General features: G+C 34.8%; 2 protein-coding genes across 2 annotated transcripts; one reads left to right on the top strand and one right to left on the bottom strand.

Annotated features, from left to right (window-relative positions):
* Positions 1–114: 114 nt before the first annotated feature.
* LOC129289859 (LRR receptor kinase SERK2-like) lies at positions 115–7,961 on the bottom strand. The gene is made up of 5 exons (XM_054926622.1): positions 6,409–7,961; positions 3,118–3,282; positions 2,534–2,684; positions 1,254–1,516; positions 115–1,176 (listed from the first exon to the last, which is right to left on the bottom strand). Exons 1-5 carry the CDS (start codon positions 7,938–7,940, stop codon positions 528–530), a joined length of 2,760 nt encoding a protein of 919 aa, XP_054782597.1. The 5' UTR covers positions 7,941–7,961; the 3' UTR covers positions 115–527.
* Positions 7,962–9,236: 1,275 nt separating this feature from the next.
* LOC129289857 (SNF1-related protein kinase regulatory subunit gamma-like PV42a) lies at positions 9,237–11,367 on the top strand. Its single transcript, XM_054926621.1, has 3 exons — positions 9,237–9,682; positions 10,611–10,971; positions 11,053–11,367. Exons 1-3 carry the CDS (start codon positions 9,237–9,239, stop codon positions 11,365–11,367), a joined length of 1,122 nt encoding a protein of 373 aa, XP_054782596.1.
* Positions 11,368–18,791: the final 7,424 nt, after the last annotated feature.

Genomic DNA, 18,791 nt, shown 5'->3' with positions numbered 1-18,791 from the left:
AAGGATTGGTAGTAATTGTGAAGCGGAAGGGTGATAAAGTCAAATTCTGAATAACATGATTTCATCCTTTCCTTCTGTCTCCTAAAATGAAAATGTGCTGAAGGCCTAAGGACGGATCAACAAACAACTTGCTATACAAAGTTTCTATTTCGTACATAAAGCCTTGAAAGGCACATCATAATGTACATGAACAAAACACAAATGTAGATTTACAAACGATTGACCTTTTGAAGCCATATAACAAATTTTCAGATGACTATGTCCAAATTAAATGAAATGGCAAGGCTGCAATGCGAGGTAAAACCCGAGAACTAGAGGGGAGAAAAACCAATGAACAAACATCAGTTGCTCTAAACATGAAACTGATGCACACAAACCCCAAGCACTAAACCATGCTTTCATATTGATAGTGGCTAAAATGTCCATGGCACCCAATATAAATGGTACTAGCCTTGCAATAATAACAAACTGCAATTAGTGGAAGCTTCATAACCAGCACTTATTCCAGTTTCAGTATTTTGCATAATTTATGGCCCAGGATTCTCCTTCAACTCTGGTTTTGATTCATTCTCTGCTGTTATAAAGTCGGAACTATCTTCGGCAGCTTGTATCTTGTCATCGTTGGAATCAGCAGGTTGAGGGCTTCTAAAAAGTTCATGATTCTCTAGCTGAGAGAACTTCACTTTAGATTCTCCCTTCAGCAGCTCTACCACCTCCAGCATGTTGGGTCTCTTCTCAGGCTGATTCTGAGCACAAACAAGTGCAACATAAACAACCCTTTTAAGCTCTTCATCCACATAGTCACCACTTAGTCTTGGATCTGCAATTTCACTAAATTTCTTCTCAAAAACCAATGGTAGTGCCCAATCAGTTATTGACCGCTTCACTGTTGCACTCAGTTTTTCAATTGGTTTCCTTCCAGTTGCAAGTTCCAGCAAGAGAATTCCAAAACTGAAGACATCACAACTCTCAGATGCTTTACCCAACATAGCGTACTCCGGTGCAAGATAGCCTAGGGTGCCCTTGACCTTTGTAGTCACATGTGTTGCCCCCTCAGGGATTAACTTAGCAAAACCAAAATCTGCAACCTGAGCCTGGAAATCTGCATCCAAGAGAACATTGCTCGCTTTAATATCTCTGTGGATGATGTGTGGAGTTGCTTGGTGGTGGAGATATCTGAAAGAAATACATTATATGATTAATATATGAGCAGTGACACAAGCTATGAGAGAAAGGGGCAAATCAGTACTCACGCAATTCCCTCTGCTGATCCAATTGCAATACTCATCCGTCTGCTCCAATTCAGCAGGGATTCTGCTGAGTGCTGTCCATGAAGATGAGAGAGTAAGCTCAGATTTGGCATATAGTCATATACAATTAACCGTTCCTGCCCTTCAGCACAATAGCCTCGCAGACTAAGAAGATTCTTGTGTCGAACTCTTGCCAATATCTCAACTTCAACAGCAAATTCCATATCTGCTTTGTTGCTCCAAACTTTCAATCTTTTCACTGCAATCTGCATGAGTACACATTTTAAATACTTCTTACTTAATGGGGATAAAAATAATTACTAGCAGCCAGATTGAAGAGATCTATAAAAGAGAAAAGGACGATACAGCTATGTTTGCATCAAGTACTATAAAGCATATTTGAATTTGAATTGCTTCATTTCCACAACCATTCACTAAAAATCAGTTGATCAGAAGTTTGGCAGCACCTGAAACATTTGCAAAAACATTTTCTCTGAGCCTATGAAACAAACCCCCCACCCTTCCTTTGTTTTTTTTTTTTTTGGTTTTGTTTTTGCTTGGGGGGGGGGGACCTGTGTTGCCAGAAATGGCCCTAACTCAGTGAAGAGAGTTAGCATTTGTTGACAGCCACTTGAAACATGTTAAACATAGAACATGAAATATTAAACCTAAGAATCCAACAAATACATAAACATTTGTGCATATAAGTATGAAAACATCAATAAACACATGTTTCGCTAGCATATGTCAGAACATGTTTAAAAAGTATCAGTGTCAAATATTAAATTTTAAACACTTCTCATTTCTAAGCGTACCAATTACAGGAGTCAAATACTTAGTGTCATACTGATCATATGGCTACTTTCTTTAAATGTCGGTGCTTCATATCTTGTGACCAATAAAATTCAAGAACCATCATTTTTACTGTATCCACACAGACGCTTCCAATATCTTATAATTTTCATGTAAAAATCTACCTCACAGTGTCATGTAAAACTGAGGAAATTCTTTTTAAGATGACTCGAAGATATCAAAGCAGGCTCAGAGACAGAGATCAGATGGGCCATCATATTTTAAGCCAAAAGAAAGGAGTCCCATACAACATTATATCAATGTCCCTCACAAATGAGAAGATCACTTTCCAAACTAGGAGTTACAGTTACAGACAAGTACTATAAATAAATCCCTTCAGAGGCCAATAGAAGAATGAGAAGATCACTTTTGGGTTGAAACGATCATGGGCAACAAACGACCAAGAATTAAAAAAGACAGTATCCCCTTACTTGTGATCCATCCCAAAGCTGGCCCCAGTAAACACTGCCAAATCCCCCTTCTCCAAGTTTATTATCATAGTTGAAATTATTTGTAGCTGAGTGCAGCTCCTTTAAGGAAAAGACTCGCCATGGTGGTTGTTGTGACTTCCCTCGCGCTTTGCTGCATGTTCAGAGACTCTAACATCAACCTCCATTAGAAGTAACAGTTACAGACGAGTTTAAATCACATAAAAGGGGGGAAACAGTAGTTTGAAATATCCAGGTAACAAAACAATTATACAAGGCACGCCCAGAAATAACTATTCTGTCAACTTAGTTATGAAGAGCAGAGTCTAAATGTTCTCTTCAACTACCAAACTAGACCAGTAGGTTGCTTTTAGTTTCATGGTCGGAGTCATTTGATCATCCCGAGAACATGGGAAACCCAGAATCCAAAACCCTTTCTTAGTTTCATTTTCCACCCACAACTGAATTGGGGAATGCCTTGACCTTGAGTTCATATCACATATTTGATCCAAAACAATAAGAACATAGAAAAGATACAACGAGCAGTTAGTAACTAGAAAGTAGAGACCATTGTATGATTGACGTACCGATCCGAACCCCTTCCACAACAAAAGATTGGGCAAAAAGCCATACCCTTGCAACCAATCAGTCCCACCTTCTCGTATTTCTCTGTTGATAACTTCTCCGAACCCTCTGACCTCTCAGTCGAACCCAAGAAGTAAACAAAAATCCGAACTTGAGATTGACCCAGGAAACCAAATCAGATTCTCTTATTGTTCCTCCACAGCAGAAGTGATTCTTCTCAGAGCCAAGAAGAGTTAACAAGAGGGTGTGAGGAAAAAAGATGAGAGAGAAAAAGATGCCAAACGTAACACTCTGAGAGAAGCCGAAAACATGCTTCCGCGGGCAAAAGCTGATGATGTATCGTCACGCGAACGTTGGAGCTCAGCGAAAAGGAAAACCCCAAAAAAGAGCCGCAGATGAAGTTGCTTTTGTTTATTTCGGCCGATGAAGAGATGTGTAACCCCAAGTCCAGCTGTTCACAATTTTCAGAAACAAATACATGGGGTCCATTTTCTATTAAAAAAAATAAGAGCGAGGTTGTAATATGCAATTTAAAACATTAATTTAAAAGCGCTTGTTTATCTCGCAAACTATTAAAAAAAAAAACGTTGTTTTCTGGGGAAGAAGACCTTAATATGGAATGTTATGGCATGTTTATTACTATAAGTTATATTACTATATGATTACTTCTATATTACCATAAGTTTTGAGTAACTTGTTAATTTCCAGAACAGATAAGCAAAAACAAGGCAGTGAGACAAACATTCAAAACTTTGCACAATTCTTAAATGAGTAAATCGAAAGTTCTGCGATCGGCTAATTCTTTAGTACAATATGTCTCCCCGAGACTGCAAAAACAGGACATGCATGGCATGCGCTCCAGCTTCCTTCATTGTTTGTTTCTTCAGTGCCTTTTACCCCCTTGGGACTTGGATCTTCTTCTTTTGTGACTTCATATATGGAAATTTTGAATATTTGTATGTGTATGTATATGTGTATCTATAAATACAACATAAAATGGAATTGTTTTTTCCCTTACCTTTTTTTTTTGGGCGAAGTGTGGCTTTGGACCGAGGTACTAGTAAGTGCCCAAGTGGGTATTATTGGCTGTGTTGAAATAGAAGGGAAGTTTTGGCACCTACCATAATATATGAAAGAAATGTAAGTTATAGAAAATGTTAATTGAATTATTAATGAACATGTTTTTGTCGGCAAAAATGTACTGCCAACATTATAGGACACAAATCTTTTTTTTTTTTGGGATAAAATAAAAGCACAGCAGACTTAACCACCAATGGGCCCCGTATAATAGGACATAATTCTTTTGGTCCTAAATGTATATGATGTAGTTAATGTTTTTGTTTTGATCCTCGACAGTGGATCTCAATCTTTTTTTCTCATTTTTATTTAACATATAAAAGAGGAGTATTTTAAGAAAAGTAACACACATTTTTTACATAATAATAACAATTAACTAACTGAATCAATTTTCTACGTTGAATTAATTAAGTAAATTTTTTATTTAGAACTAGAAGAAGTAATCACAATAATTTGAATTCAGTGATTAACAGGAAGAAGTAATTACATCACAATAATGACTAAATGTTGTAATTTAATTGAATGATTAATTAATTAGGTGTTATTATGCTCATCAACTTGTCAATCATTGATGTCACAATAGACTGCAAGTGCTTGTCTCTTAACCTTTAGAAGACAAATTCCATAGAAATGAGTTGTTGTTTATTTATAATTATTATTATAATCTCCATTAATTGGCTTCACTAGCCACCATCTCATCATATTATATTCATAGATGCTTATATCCTCTCATCAAATTGCTTCACTCCATCATACTGTCAGCAATATTTTTTTTTTTAATTGGTGCTCTCATGCTCTGTTTGATTGGAAGGGAGAAAAATATTTATTCCCCTCTTTTTATTTGGAACAAATAAAAAATATAGGAGAATTTTTTTAATGAATTTTTAAAATTAAGAGAATTTGGAGAGATCATTAAGTTTTCTTCTCTTCCCTCACCTTTATAAAATATGACCCTCCTCATCAAAATCTCTCCTTTTCCCCTCTACTAAACCAAACACTACGTTAGACTTTAATTATTGGAAAAATTGGTTAGAAGTCTCCATTCAGCAAACTAATTGTGCAAACATCATAGGTATAAATTTTCAATTTAAATGTCCAAATTGCCCATGTCACTCAAATGGAACTTTCCAGTTTCCAGGAAACAAATAGGTTTTCTTAAATACGTGGAACTTTCCAGGAAAAGAAACAAAATTTTCCTGAAAGCGTGAAACTTTTCAAGAAAAAGAAATATTCTTTTTCTTGAAAACATGTAAATAGAAGAAAATTTTAAAAACAGGGAAGAAGCATGCATACTATTAAAGAATATTTTCATACATGGAAAACATTGCAAAGACCTAATTTCTTTAATGTTTATGGAAGAAAAATGTATATGTTTAAAGAAACATGCATATAATTAAAAAAAAAAAGAGCATATATGAACGATGACTTGCATATGGTATTAATCTAATGTCACGGAAAAAACTTGCATATAGTGGAAGAATGATGCATCCTTTGAAAAAAAAAAAATTACACTCATGGAAGACAGTTTGCACATATTTAGTGCCCATGAAAAATTATATTTAAAAAATAGCTTTTTTTTTTTTGGCCTTTTCATTCTCGCCATTAAATGTGATGGGAAAGAGTATATATCTTAGTAAAACATCATTACATTCTACTTTAATTTAGGTCATCTATTTTTTTTAATCCACGTATAAAAATACCCCAAAGCAAAGCAACGAGCATTCTAAAGCGGGAGAAAGTTCTTCTTTTTTTAAGGGCAATAAATCTTAAGGTATTTTTGCTCAAAAAAAAACTCTTAAGGTTTTATTTTCTTTTTTCTTTTTCTTTTTCTTTTTTTTGGTGAACTTAAGGTTTTTTTTTTCAACCCAACAGTGTAATTAGTATCCTTCAATGAGAGTCAACCTAGCTAGCTAAATATTAATTGAGAGGGCATATGCTGCGAGAGGTGGTCCCATATTGGATATTTATTAATGGAAACCAAATAGATACACTAATATATACTTCAGCATTAAATCACAATCACTATACAATGACTTTTAATCAACCTTTTTCCCTCCAGAGCTCTAGTACCTGCTTTGCCTTTTCACACAGCCTAAGTCAGGGTCTAGAAAGAAAACTCAACTTTATTTGCGGTACAATCAGAAAGAAAACCTTTAATATATATTCTGCTACTCGTTCATACGTACATACAGAGTCTTCCATTAGTCATTGCTTACAATAAAATCAAAGTGAAGAGAAGAAGTGAAGTTAGTCCCAACAACCTTGTAACTGCATCCGCAAGAACAGCATCCGATGAAACATATGTGGTTGTTGTTGTTGTTGTTGTTGGCTCTGATGACTTCTGATGAGTCACTGATGAAAGATGCTGCACTGTCCCAAGTGATCCTCCTCCTCCTCCTGAACCACCACTTGAACTCTCATCACACATCTCGATGCCATAATTATTGAGAGTAGAGTCTTCACTGTCCCTGAACCCACTTTTCTGATCATAACACAGACCAGAGTTATTGTACAGCCTTAGCTTCCTCTTCATCCTCCACACCATCTCTCTGCTAAATGGGACTGACCCACTTAGCCTATTATCATTCAGCCTCAGCTCGCTCAGATTCTTCAGCTCCTTCAAGCTCTTCGGGACCGACCCGTTTAGTAAATTCCCGTCAAGATGAACCACACGAAGGCTTTGTAATCTGCCCAGTGATTCTGGTATTGGGCCGTGCAGGTTCATGTTTGATAACACTAAGGTCATAAGTTTCGCCATGCCGTCAAACAAGTCAGTGGGAATTGTTGTTGGGCCTGGACCCATTGGGTTACCTTTCAGAATGAGGGCCTGAAGAGAACTCAAGCTTTTCAGGGATTTTGGGAATGGGCCTGAGAGAAGGTTGTAGCTCAGGTCCATTAGCATGAGCTCTTTCAGGCCGTTGATTTTCTCTGGTATCGGTCCGGTAAGGTGGTTGTGGCTGAGATCCAGTTTGATGAGAGAAAGGCAGGTTCCTAGGGTGGATGGTATTGGGCCGGTCAGAAGATTCTCGCCCAGGTCCAGTATGTCTAGGGAAGGGCACGTTAAATCGGGTATGGGCCCGGTTAATCTGTTGCCGCTTAGGTCTAGCGACCTTAAACCGGGGATCCGGTTCAGGGACGACGGTATTGAACCGTTGAGGTCGTTGTTGTGAAGATCCAGCACTCTCAAACGGGTCAGATTACCCAGTTCGTTCGGGATGGGACCCACGTGCCCGTTTTCTCTGAGGACTAATGTTTGTAGCGTGGGGCCCAGCTTGCCTAAAAAAGCAGGGATTGGCTGAGGATTGTAACTGAAACAACGGTAAAAGAAGAGGGTCTTGAGGTGGGGCAGCTTAGTGACGGACCGTGAAAGGTAGGACCGGGTCGGGTCGCATGTAGGGAAAGCCGTGTCGTCAGAGAGCGCTCCGAAGGAGAGTGACACGACATGGTAAACGTTGTCCTTGTCGGGCATGCACTCGATCCCGTGCCACCGGCCACGACACACGTCGGGGATATCGGAGGCCCAGTCGTTGCCGGTGGCTCGCATGATGTCGTAAACCGCTTCTTGCTCGTGAGCGTCGGTTCGAGCGCCGTCCTGCTTCATGGAGAACCCGGTCTGAGGGCCGTCGACTAGAGATGAAGGCGCGCCGCCAGAATCTGACATGATGGTCGTGAAAGACAGAGCAAGATGAGGATAAAACATGAGAGGTAGGAGCTGGAGTACTGGGAGACAAAGAAAGAGCAGCATCATTTTGGGAGTGAAATGTTAGAATTTGTGTGGAAGATGAAGACGGGAATGAGGTGTTATATAGTCGAGGGTGATGGGACCAGAAAAAAGAGGTAAGAAATGAGGTTGGTGCAGAGATTAAAGGAAGGAAATTTATGGGATCACGAGAATGAGGAGAAAGGTTATAAATGGCAGAGAGAGAAGAGAATGAGCATTTATGTGTTTCACGGGATTTACACATCACTTGAACAGGGGCCCCGCCCAGCCGTTTTTCCCACAAGGCTCTTATCTATTTGGGCCGCTCTCCATGATTTGGGCTCTTATGGGTCTCTCCATTACCCAGGCCCATTCTTGGTTATCTTTGCATGTTTTTCCTTCTTGCTTTATATTGTACCTTTTTTTTTTAATTGACAAAATCATGGTTTAATTAATTAAATAGTCTTGAGCTCAGTGAGAAAACAGCAGGGGAATATCAGAGAAAAAATTCAAAAAAAAAAATTGCTAAACGAGATATTTTGATCGACAACCCAAAATTTTTATTATTTATAGAGGTTTGTTGTTGTTATTGACAAAGCCACGATTAAGGTCCTGTGGTTACAAACAAATCACAGAAAATCTAATCATAAGAAATTTCTACATATGATGAGGGTGGAACATTAAAAATGCTAACATTGAAAACTGTCAATTATTATCTGCTTGATAAGCAAGCTCGTCGGTGCATTAATTACCTTCCTTAAAACAATAAAACTTGCCAATCCCACATACGCGCACCTTACCAGGTTTAACTCTTTGCCTTGTGAATTTCTCGTTACTCTCTCGGCGTTTTGCTTAGTTACCTGCTCGAATCTTGCTATGTTTTTATTCTAGAACGCGCTTCTCTTCATGTTATAGCACAAATTGCCCAGTTCAACAATTTCTAATTTCCCACAAATTTCTCGATTTTAAAGAATACTGAACACAGATGCAGATTTTGAACTTGATAAAATATATAGATACACATATCAGAGTACTCAAAAGGAATAAAAAGGTGTCGCATGCTTATGCATACCACGAGTCATACACAATACCTATACACTCGGGAACATCAGAACAAGCCACGTAATAGTTCAAATCATTGTAGAACAACACGTATAGTCATATAATAGCCCAAACAAAAATAATAATAATAATAATAATAATAAAAGACATGCGATAAAAGGAGAAATAAACACTGCAATTTGTATATTAACCTTCATGCTCTATGCCTCTATATTGTTCCACTACGTCACCGGTTTATTTTTGAAATCCAGAAACACAAACTTCACTTTCAAAATTCAAAACATGCAGCAAATCAAAGAGGTGAACCCCACCACCATGCAAGGCAATGAAAGCACGCAGATCACAGCGAAGAAGGTGAAGGATTTGATAGCAGACAAGAAGAGGAGGCTAGTGGAGGTGCCGTACACTGCGTCACTGTCTCAGGTGATGAGTACGCTAGTTGAAAACAAGGTTCTGGCGGTGCCAGTGGCGGCGCCGCCTGGCCAATGGATCGGAGCCGGTGGGTCCATGATCGTGGAAACGGATAAGCAAACAGGAACCCCACTGAAGCATTACATAGGAATAGTGACCATGCTTGATATCGCGGCTCACATAGCCGGAGACGACCACTTGAGCCAAAAAGATGATGGAACCGAAGATCTTGATCAAAAAATGTCCGAGCCAGTGTCCTCCATTATAGGTCACTGCCTCGAAGGTCTTAACTTGTGGACTCTCAGTCCAAACACAAGGTGAGTATCTAACTATTTATATATTTATTAACAACAGTTTAAACTTGTTCGGTATATTAGAATTTTTGCACTATTCTAATCATCAATTAAAGCTTTTCATTTAGATCAAAATAGTTTCAACTACTTTGATAAAGAACTTAACACACTTATATAGTAATTGATAATAGTATGATTTATTCTCTAGTAAACTTAAGTAATACTACATCATACATCTAATATTTTTTTTATTTTTTATTTCCTTTCCTCTTTTTTGTTTTTTGTTTTTTCGTAATATCAATTCTCTTGATACTGTGTTAATTTTTTACATTTATTATCATAAACTATTAAAACTTGTCACTTACATCAAAAGAGCTTAAATTACTTTGAAAAGAATCGCCCCACACTTAAATAATTGTGACTTGTGATTAATTCTAATCACTAGATCTATAACATATAATATTTTTCTTACTATTTTTCATTTCCTTTCTTTCCTTTCTTATTTTTTAATATCAATCCTTTTGATATTATATTAAACTTTTTCTATTAATTATAAACTAATTAAAGCTTGTTACTGCTTGCATCAAAATAGCTCATAAAGTACTTAGAAAGAATCACCACACCTTTATATAGTTGTGACTAATTATTAATCACTCGACATGGACACCTGATATTTTCTCTAATATAGTTTTCATTTCTTTTTTCTTTTTTTTTAACATCAATTATCTTGATACTACCTTCGAGTCACAAACTAATAGTCATAAACTAATTAAGGTTTGTCATTTAGATCAAAATAGCTTAAATTCTTGGAAATACTCACCACACAGTTGTATAATTCTTAAATTGTCACACCTAAAGTTTGAGCTTAGTAATTCATATATAATAAAGTGAAATTACTTGAAAACTGGACCTTGCCATGTAATTAAACTTGAACTCGTGATATGTTTTGTAGTTTATTGGATTGCATGGAAGTATTTAGCAAAGGGGTGCACCGAGCTTTGATACCAGTGGACAGCCAGATGCAGCAGATATCAGAAAGTGGAGGAGTTGAACTCATAGAATCTTCTTCAGGCTACCAAATTCTGACTCAAATGGACGTAATGAAGTTCTTGAAACAACACTCTATAGAATTGAACAGCATCGTAGGACGATCTGTTGAAGATCTGTGCGCAGTCACAGATAAAGTGTACGCCATCACTGAACGCACAAGACTCATCGATGCCATCAGGTGCTTGAAAGCTTCCATGCTAAACGCTGTTCCCATCATCAACGCCTCTGAAGTCGGCCCAGATGATCACAAGCAGCTTCTCAATGTAGGTCTCACAACAAACACAGACGCACATACACACACATTTTAACTTGGGATTGTGATGAGAACATGTTTGTGATGGCAGGGAAGAAGCAGGAAGCTGATAGGGACATTTTCTGCGACAGACTTAAGAGGATGTGACTCAGAGACACTGAGATTCTGGTTAGGGAAAAGTGCTCTAAAATTCACAGAACTGATTGGTAATGGAGGGTCGTCGTCAAGAAGAGAAGTAGGGACATGCAATTCAGAAAGTGGGTTATGTGAAGTAATTGACAAGGTAGTGAGTAGACATGTTCACAGAGTGTGGGTGGTGGACCAAGAGGGTTTGCTCGTAGGGGTTGTGTCACTCTCAGACATAATTAGGGTTATCAGGACTTGTCTGCTAAGCACAGAGTGGTGATTAATAATACATACATACATATATACAGTGTCTGTTTTGTAGGCCGGATCGGAGAGTTCATGTGAGTACGTACGTAGAGGTTCTTATCCTTTGAAATAGAATATAGAGGCAGTGGAATCTGAATGCGTGATGCAGATTCGGAGATGGGGTTTTATAAGGGTACTGTAATATATATCCACACACAGCACATGGGGGGTGGCTTGGACTCTTCTTGTAGTAGTTGGCACTAAATAACGATGCCTCTTGAATACTAATTCCATGAATTTTTTTTCCTTTTGATTGAATGTTCAATGCAATTTTGTTTTTTTTTTTTGGGTTTTATGAGTGTATGGCAATAACAATGGATTTTTCTTTTTGGCCAACTTTTCATATAGCATTTACTTACGTCCAGAGAACATTTTGTATTCTTAAAATAGTAAAAAAAAAATCATTTGCTTTCTAATTATCATCCAATGTTTACAATACAATTAATAAGAGCAATTGTACGTGTAATAAGAAATTTTAATATTATTAACTTTTTACCATGTGTCTTGTATTTTGAATCTGACACATACTCCATTTGGTTTTTAATATAGTAAGTATCTTTGCACGCATTAATAATTAATAATTCTATTCTTAAAATTATTTAAAAATATATAACTTTTTAATTAATAGCTATAGTAAAGGGAAAATTAGAGTGAGGACTGAGCTTAAAAATTCTAATTATTAATGACCAACTACTAAAATGTAAATTTTAAAGATATTAAATTGCCTCGGTCAAATATCCTGCATTATCCCACTCCATATGTTAGTTTTCTTGACAGTTTATAAACAAATGGATATTGGTTGAAGTTCCTACGTCTCATGTATGTGAATTTATTTTTAATTAACTTAATCTATGATCGATTTGAAGAGTAGTCAGTTCAATAAGAAGCTGCTTAATTGCTAAAGACTACTTGATATGTTTATCGAAATTGTTGAATATCAAAATTAAGATGCCCTCCAAGTTTGAAAAGGGAGAAAAAAGAATGGAAGCAAAATGCTGACGGATGCAATATAGCCATTTAGTCAAATTTCTTTCGCAAGGGCACATAATGGTCTATCAATTGTATTTTAGTCCTTCAACATAATTTGGATTTTTATGGTCGTTTATAAAGAAAAATATTAATTGATGTAGACCCTGGAATATAATTTTCACTATAATAAATTGTTAGGAGTTGATGATAATGAGTTTCAATTAAATTAATAGACATACGTAATGAAATTATCAGGCATTTAATTATTAGATCCAACAGGCGAGCAAGAATTACAAATATATATAAATAAACAAATTACTTATTACTGAATCAATTATTTGTGGCACAGAAATAACAGTCCTTCGCTTCTTTGTATGCACGTTGTCTTCCGGTGGCATCAATGCTTTTTTTCTTCGAAACGTCCAAAACTACTGAAACAAGAGGAAGAAGGGACATGGTTATGGAATTTAATAATGAAGAAATAATGTATGATAGGTTAATTATAATATAAATTCATTTGAATAAATTTATTTATTCCTCTTGATTAATTAGAAGTGTTTAAAGTGTATTATAGTACTTTCTATTGGTTAACGAAATAAAGAAATTTTTGTATATTTTACTTTAACATTAATTGAAGAGATATAAAAAACGTACACAAATTTCTCAATTGAAAAAAATCATGTACATCATGTAATTTAATTATAAAGGACTTATTTTCTCAATTATATAGGACAGCGAGGTACGATTTAGGACATATATATACATAATACTAATTTGAAATTAAATTTAATTAGCGATATATAATCACAATGTTATAAAACGACACAAGATCCTACAGAAACAAAAAAACAAAAATTAATGCCAATATTCTGATGACAAATTGTGAAGCAGGCAAAACGGAAAGAAAACCAAAACCTTCATAAGTTCATATGCGTATGCTTCTCCATATCCTGCTCGACAAAACATGAAACCAACCTCATCGTATCAAACCAGAACTTTGACTCTATTCTGTTTATGATGTTTTCTAGCTTCTCCAAACATTTAAATGATGCAATATGTTGTAGTGTAAAAATTAAAATTCTCTAATGCCTTCCTTAATACAATTGAAGTTACACAAACAGCTATTTTGCTGACAATTAGGATGTACTCAGAATGTTAGGTTCGGGCTCCCTTCTTATGTGGAGAAGGGCTCAATACTAAAGCCCATTATAAGTCTCACTAATTAAAGTAGAAATGGGTCAAATTAGGTTATGAAAAAGAAGTCATATTCAAGATTGAGATGCACTTATTTGAGAAAGAAAAGGGAGTTGGGGAGAGAGCAATTTTCGCATATTCACAATGTGTAATATTCTCACTCCATTAAACTCAATTAACCAATAAAACTCATGATAATCAAAGTATTAACTCAAAAGGTGATTACCAAGGTTTAGTTCAAAAGTAAGGGATCCCAAGTTTTCTAAATGACAATGAGTTTAAATCTATCAAAATCTTTTATATCAAAGTAAAAATAAGTTTTAAAAGCATAGGATACCTCAGAGGAGTGAAAGAAGTCAAAAACAGTTGAAAAACAAAACATGTGCTATGATACAAGGTAATGTGCCGCAGCTCATGCATACTGTGCCACGACGTGTTGCTCTCTATGCCACACATTGCGGCTCAAGCACCATGCGTCGAGGTGTTTTGCATGAAAAATCAACAAATTCTGCTGTCATTTAACAGCAGAATCGAGAAACTTTCGATGAACCTTGATTCTCCATTCGACATCCGAATGATATGGTATAGGTATCTACGAAAAGCTCTTTATATAAACTAGCTAGTGGCACGAGTTTCACTTTCAAACAATTCACACTAGAAAGATGGACACTCAAACATATTTTTAACCACTTTTTACCACTTTAACACAAAATGAGTGTCCAAAACTCTCAACATATGCCAAAAGCATTTCGTAACACTTGGATCATATCCAATGAACCTAGGACTATCAGTACAACACATCACAAGCACTAAAACAATACTATAACAAAAATTCACTTATCAATCCCATTTTATTAAATATCAAGGAGGTAAATAGTCATTACTTTATACCTAAAACAATCAAAATATGCTCAAATGTTTAATTCTACACTTGCACTAGTATTTTGACCCTATTAACATATATATCAACATATACAAAGATTCAAGGCTCAAAATACAAGTCTAATATTCCCAATAACAAATAGCACAAGTGTGATGGCATGCATCCTAGAATTGGTGTTTATATACTATTACACAAAATAAATCTAAGTTAAAGGAATACAGTAGGAATATAGTAATTTGTAGCCTCTTAAGCCTTTTCTGTCGCTGCACCAGAGTTAGAGCCTGAAAAATGTTAAATGAAAGGGATGAATCTAGTCACTCAGTAATCAAGGTTAAACCTATCCTATGCGGTTATAGATCAATTATAAACCAAGTACATACATAAGAAATCAAGTATCTAAAACAAGCGCACATATATCATAACTTGTCATTGATCATTAAATAACTTCTTTATCTCTCATAAATTAGATACATTGTCATCATATTCTCAGATATGTGACCTTGACCCATTACTCACACGACTTGCCACAACTTAGCACATGTGACACGTCATATATTTATATAGGCAATATCAACTAACCTTATATCCTTCTTATTTCTTTAGACTGAAACTATAGGCTATAACACTGATTGAGGTTCTGTCCGTGTGACTGGACTACCTAAACTTACTAATCGTGAGGTGTGATCTAACTAAAGATTACATGACTCACTCTCAGACCACGACTTCTCCTGTTCTTGAATCTTGGAGATGTCTTATACTCTAGACTATTCTTCTCATTGAATTGGTAGAGATAGCTAGGTTCTAATCCCTCAATAAACTATGGGACAAGGCTATACCCCCGTGCACCAGAGAATAACCTAAATACTATATAGATTTTCTCTATTCCTAATCCGTAGGCAAACTCCTGCCATTGATCATGCCATAATCAATACTTACTTATTTTAATATTTTCATTTTTGTTTACTCATCATCATAACAAATCACGTTGGGCTCATGATCATGCACTACCCAAGTGTGTATTCTCATCATCTTCTTAAAATCTATTTCTCATCAACACACATCTATCTCACATAATCATCACATTCATTTTTTTAAACACATATGCATGTTCATATTCAAAAATATCTTAATTAGGCATTTGCATTTCAAGTCATAATAACTTTATGCACATTCCATTTTTCATATACTTATCAAAACTAGCACATGTTTTTCACATTGAAAATCAACCCATACATGCCACACTCATAATAGAAATTAATTTACAATCAATTAATATATAACTACCTAAAGTAGAGTTTTCCCTAATTATCTCAAACCTTTGAGAGGTCAAAGATTTACTCATCAATCTACTAGCTTCCCAGCTTGAATTTCTAATCCAATAGGTGACCAAGAGCCAAAACTACAATCAATCAAGTTGCATTTCATCAACATTACCAATTCAAGCATTTACACCTTCAATCTTTTACTTCTAAATTAACCAATGTTCGCTCTACATGAATTGGAGCATATCCATTGAATTCATTATCTATCTATAACATCATATAGCTTTATTGAACAATCATATTGCCATTAATACCTCAACAATCATAATAATAATAAATTTAATGTTCATTTTCGAACATTAATGGAGCTCATCATTTGATAACCAATAAAATTATTTATACTAGGTTTAAATACTCTAAAAACTTTCATTAATTCTATTTGAGTCAATAGGTTTAGACCATACCCTATATGGACCGAAATCACCATCCTCATCTAAACCCTAACTCAAATCCTTAAAAAAATGAAAGAGGAAAGGAGAAAAAAAGGGTTTAGAAATCTTATATTGAATGATTTAAAGCTTCAAATCTTCTCAAATTCTCATCGAAGTCGCACCCTAGTAGAGCATTGGCGCGTCTCTCCATTTTCTCTTTTCTCTTCTCTCTTTTTTGTCTCAGGTTCGCGTTTGATAAATTGCAAAAAATGGCTATATGTCGCGGCGGACGCACAATGTGCCGTGGCTCATGGCATAAAAGGTCTTCCTCGCATTTGAAGTGTTTGTGTGTCGTGGCGGACGATCTCCACACCACAGCATGTGGCACAGCAATATCACTATTCATTTTTCTTCTCCTTTTAATGCTCGGGTGACCCGCCTTAATACCGGACCCATAATTAAAGTTGAAATACAATCAAATTTGATTATTAGATCTCTCTACTTAATTACCCTAATTAAGTTAATTAATTAGGAGATTAAAATTCAGGATGTTACATAATGTACTCTCAATAAATCAATATTTGCGAATTCATTAATTGTGAGATCAAATTGAAATTTGGTCAGTTGATTTGGAGCATTCAATTTATCATTTTTAATGGTTGGATTGTTGATTAGTTGCTTGATGTGAAAGTTATTCCATTCGCACTACACTTTCTGGCTTGAGTGTTTTTTATCTTCTCCATCCTTTTGTAAGTTTGTTGCTTTTTGATTGAGACTCTCTTATACTCTACTCCCTCCGGTCCTATTTATAAGTCATTTCTACCAACCTCATCAATACCAATACAATAAAAGTACAAAGAATAAAAGTAAGTAAAATTTCCAAACATGCCCCTATATAACAAATCTAAAAAGTAATGTCCTGTTACTTTTTCTCTCTCATGAAGGGTAATTTTGGAAATACCTATCAAATATTACCTAAAAAGACGCACTATAACTTATAAATGGGACCAGATACACCTTCTAAAATTGGACTTATAAATGGGACTGGAGGGAGTATTTTTTATCATAGTATAGCTTTTTTTTCATTAGTTTGATCAATCTTTGATTTTTATCTTTACATTGAGAGGTTTTCCATGTTAATAATTCTTTGTGTCTCTAATTGAATGTTCTGTTTATTTTTCTATCATATATTTATTTATTTGCTTCTCTGACCTTCTAGATGAAAATTTATTTCTACTATATATAAATTATTTGGATGTGCTTTTCTTATCATAATCCAAACTTCTTTAGAAGAAATAAAGAATGATGGTTAAAAGTTTTTAGATGGAAACGGAGGAGAGGCTATAATTATTTTAATTTTTAAAAATTGAGAAATTGGATTAATTTTTTTAATCAAATTTTATTCCTCTTATAATTTAAATGTTTTTATTATTAAAATTTCATAACCCCACTTGTCCTTATTTTTTTAACTCATTAGAAACATCCTTTCCTTTCAAAACCCTCCAACCAAAGAGGAGTAATATATAGTCAAGATCAATAAATATATTCTAGATTAATTTTTTTCTAGAATGGCCATATCAGTTGTTTGACATGGTGGCTGTGTATTTAATTAAATTTCTTTGTTAAGGTGTTAATTAAGCGTAAGCTGATTTGATATTAAAAGTCTTGCACCTAATGGAATTGAGTTTATATATATATATGAAAAACCTACGCACTTGATTGTTGTGATTGTAAATTAAGATGCGACATCTCATTTGAAGTCTAAAAATTTGTTGACCTCGCGCGAGCCACGAAAGGAAAGGACTTCGTGCTTATAATTAAAAAAGAAATTGTATAATAAATTTCTTAATATTTGCCTTACAAATTTTAATTTGTGTTCATATACATACACACACACACACACACATATATATATATGGAAAAAGTTTATAAGAAAGTATCTACTATGAAAGAAGTCAATAATATTTAAAGTTAAATGGTAAATTAATCTTTAAATTATAAACTCATTTTTAATATAATATTCTCTTTTAACTTTTAAAAACAGTATAATTTAACTTTTATCATTAGCAAAAATTAATTTTACTTATTAGTGAACTAGAAAATGATAAAAAAATTATAAAAAGGACCAAAAAATACAAAAGAGGGTCTGTTTTTATAATTTTTGAGGTTGTGTTTTATCATTTTTTGATTAATTAATAATTAAACTTAACTTTTATTAATAGGAGGAGGCTAAATTGTATTGTTTTTAAAAATTGATAGAAAACACTGCTTCAAAAATTGATGGACTTATAATTTAGAGACTAATTTGTATTTTTACCCTAATATTTTGGAGGACATTTGTTGAAAAATATTTAAATTTTTTATAAAAAAAAAATCTTAGGAAAAAGAGGAACATGCCAATGCCATGTGCTTGCTTTTTGCCATCATTTGAGAGTGAGGTTTCCGTGAGATGGTTCATGGTTGGTGTTTTAAAGCACAATAGTGTTTATTAAGGGAGAATGACAAGCAACAACCTTATAAAAATATGAATATCAAATTAGAGTTTTTTAACATTAACATTTCTAATTCAGTATTCATCCTCTCATTTTTTTAGTATTAAAATTTTTAATTTAATATTAATATTCTTATATGTTCTTGTTTGTCATTTTCCCTATTAATA

The sequence above is a fragment of the Prosopis cineraria genome, unplaced genomic scaffold (assembly GCF_029017545.1).
Source record: "Prosopis cineraria cultivar Desert tree isolate PC_DT_omini unplaced genomic scaffold, ASM2901754v1 PC13, whole genome shotgun sequence".
In the NCBI taxonomy this organism is placed as follows: Eukaryota; Viridiplantae; Streptophyta; class Magnoliopsida; order Fabales; family Fabaceae; genus Prosopis; species Prosopis cineraria.
Note: the sequence above shows the minus strand (reverse complement) of the source record. Positions and strands in the feature narration are given on the sequence as shown.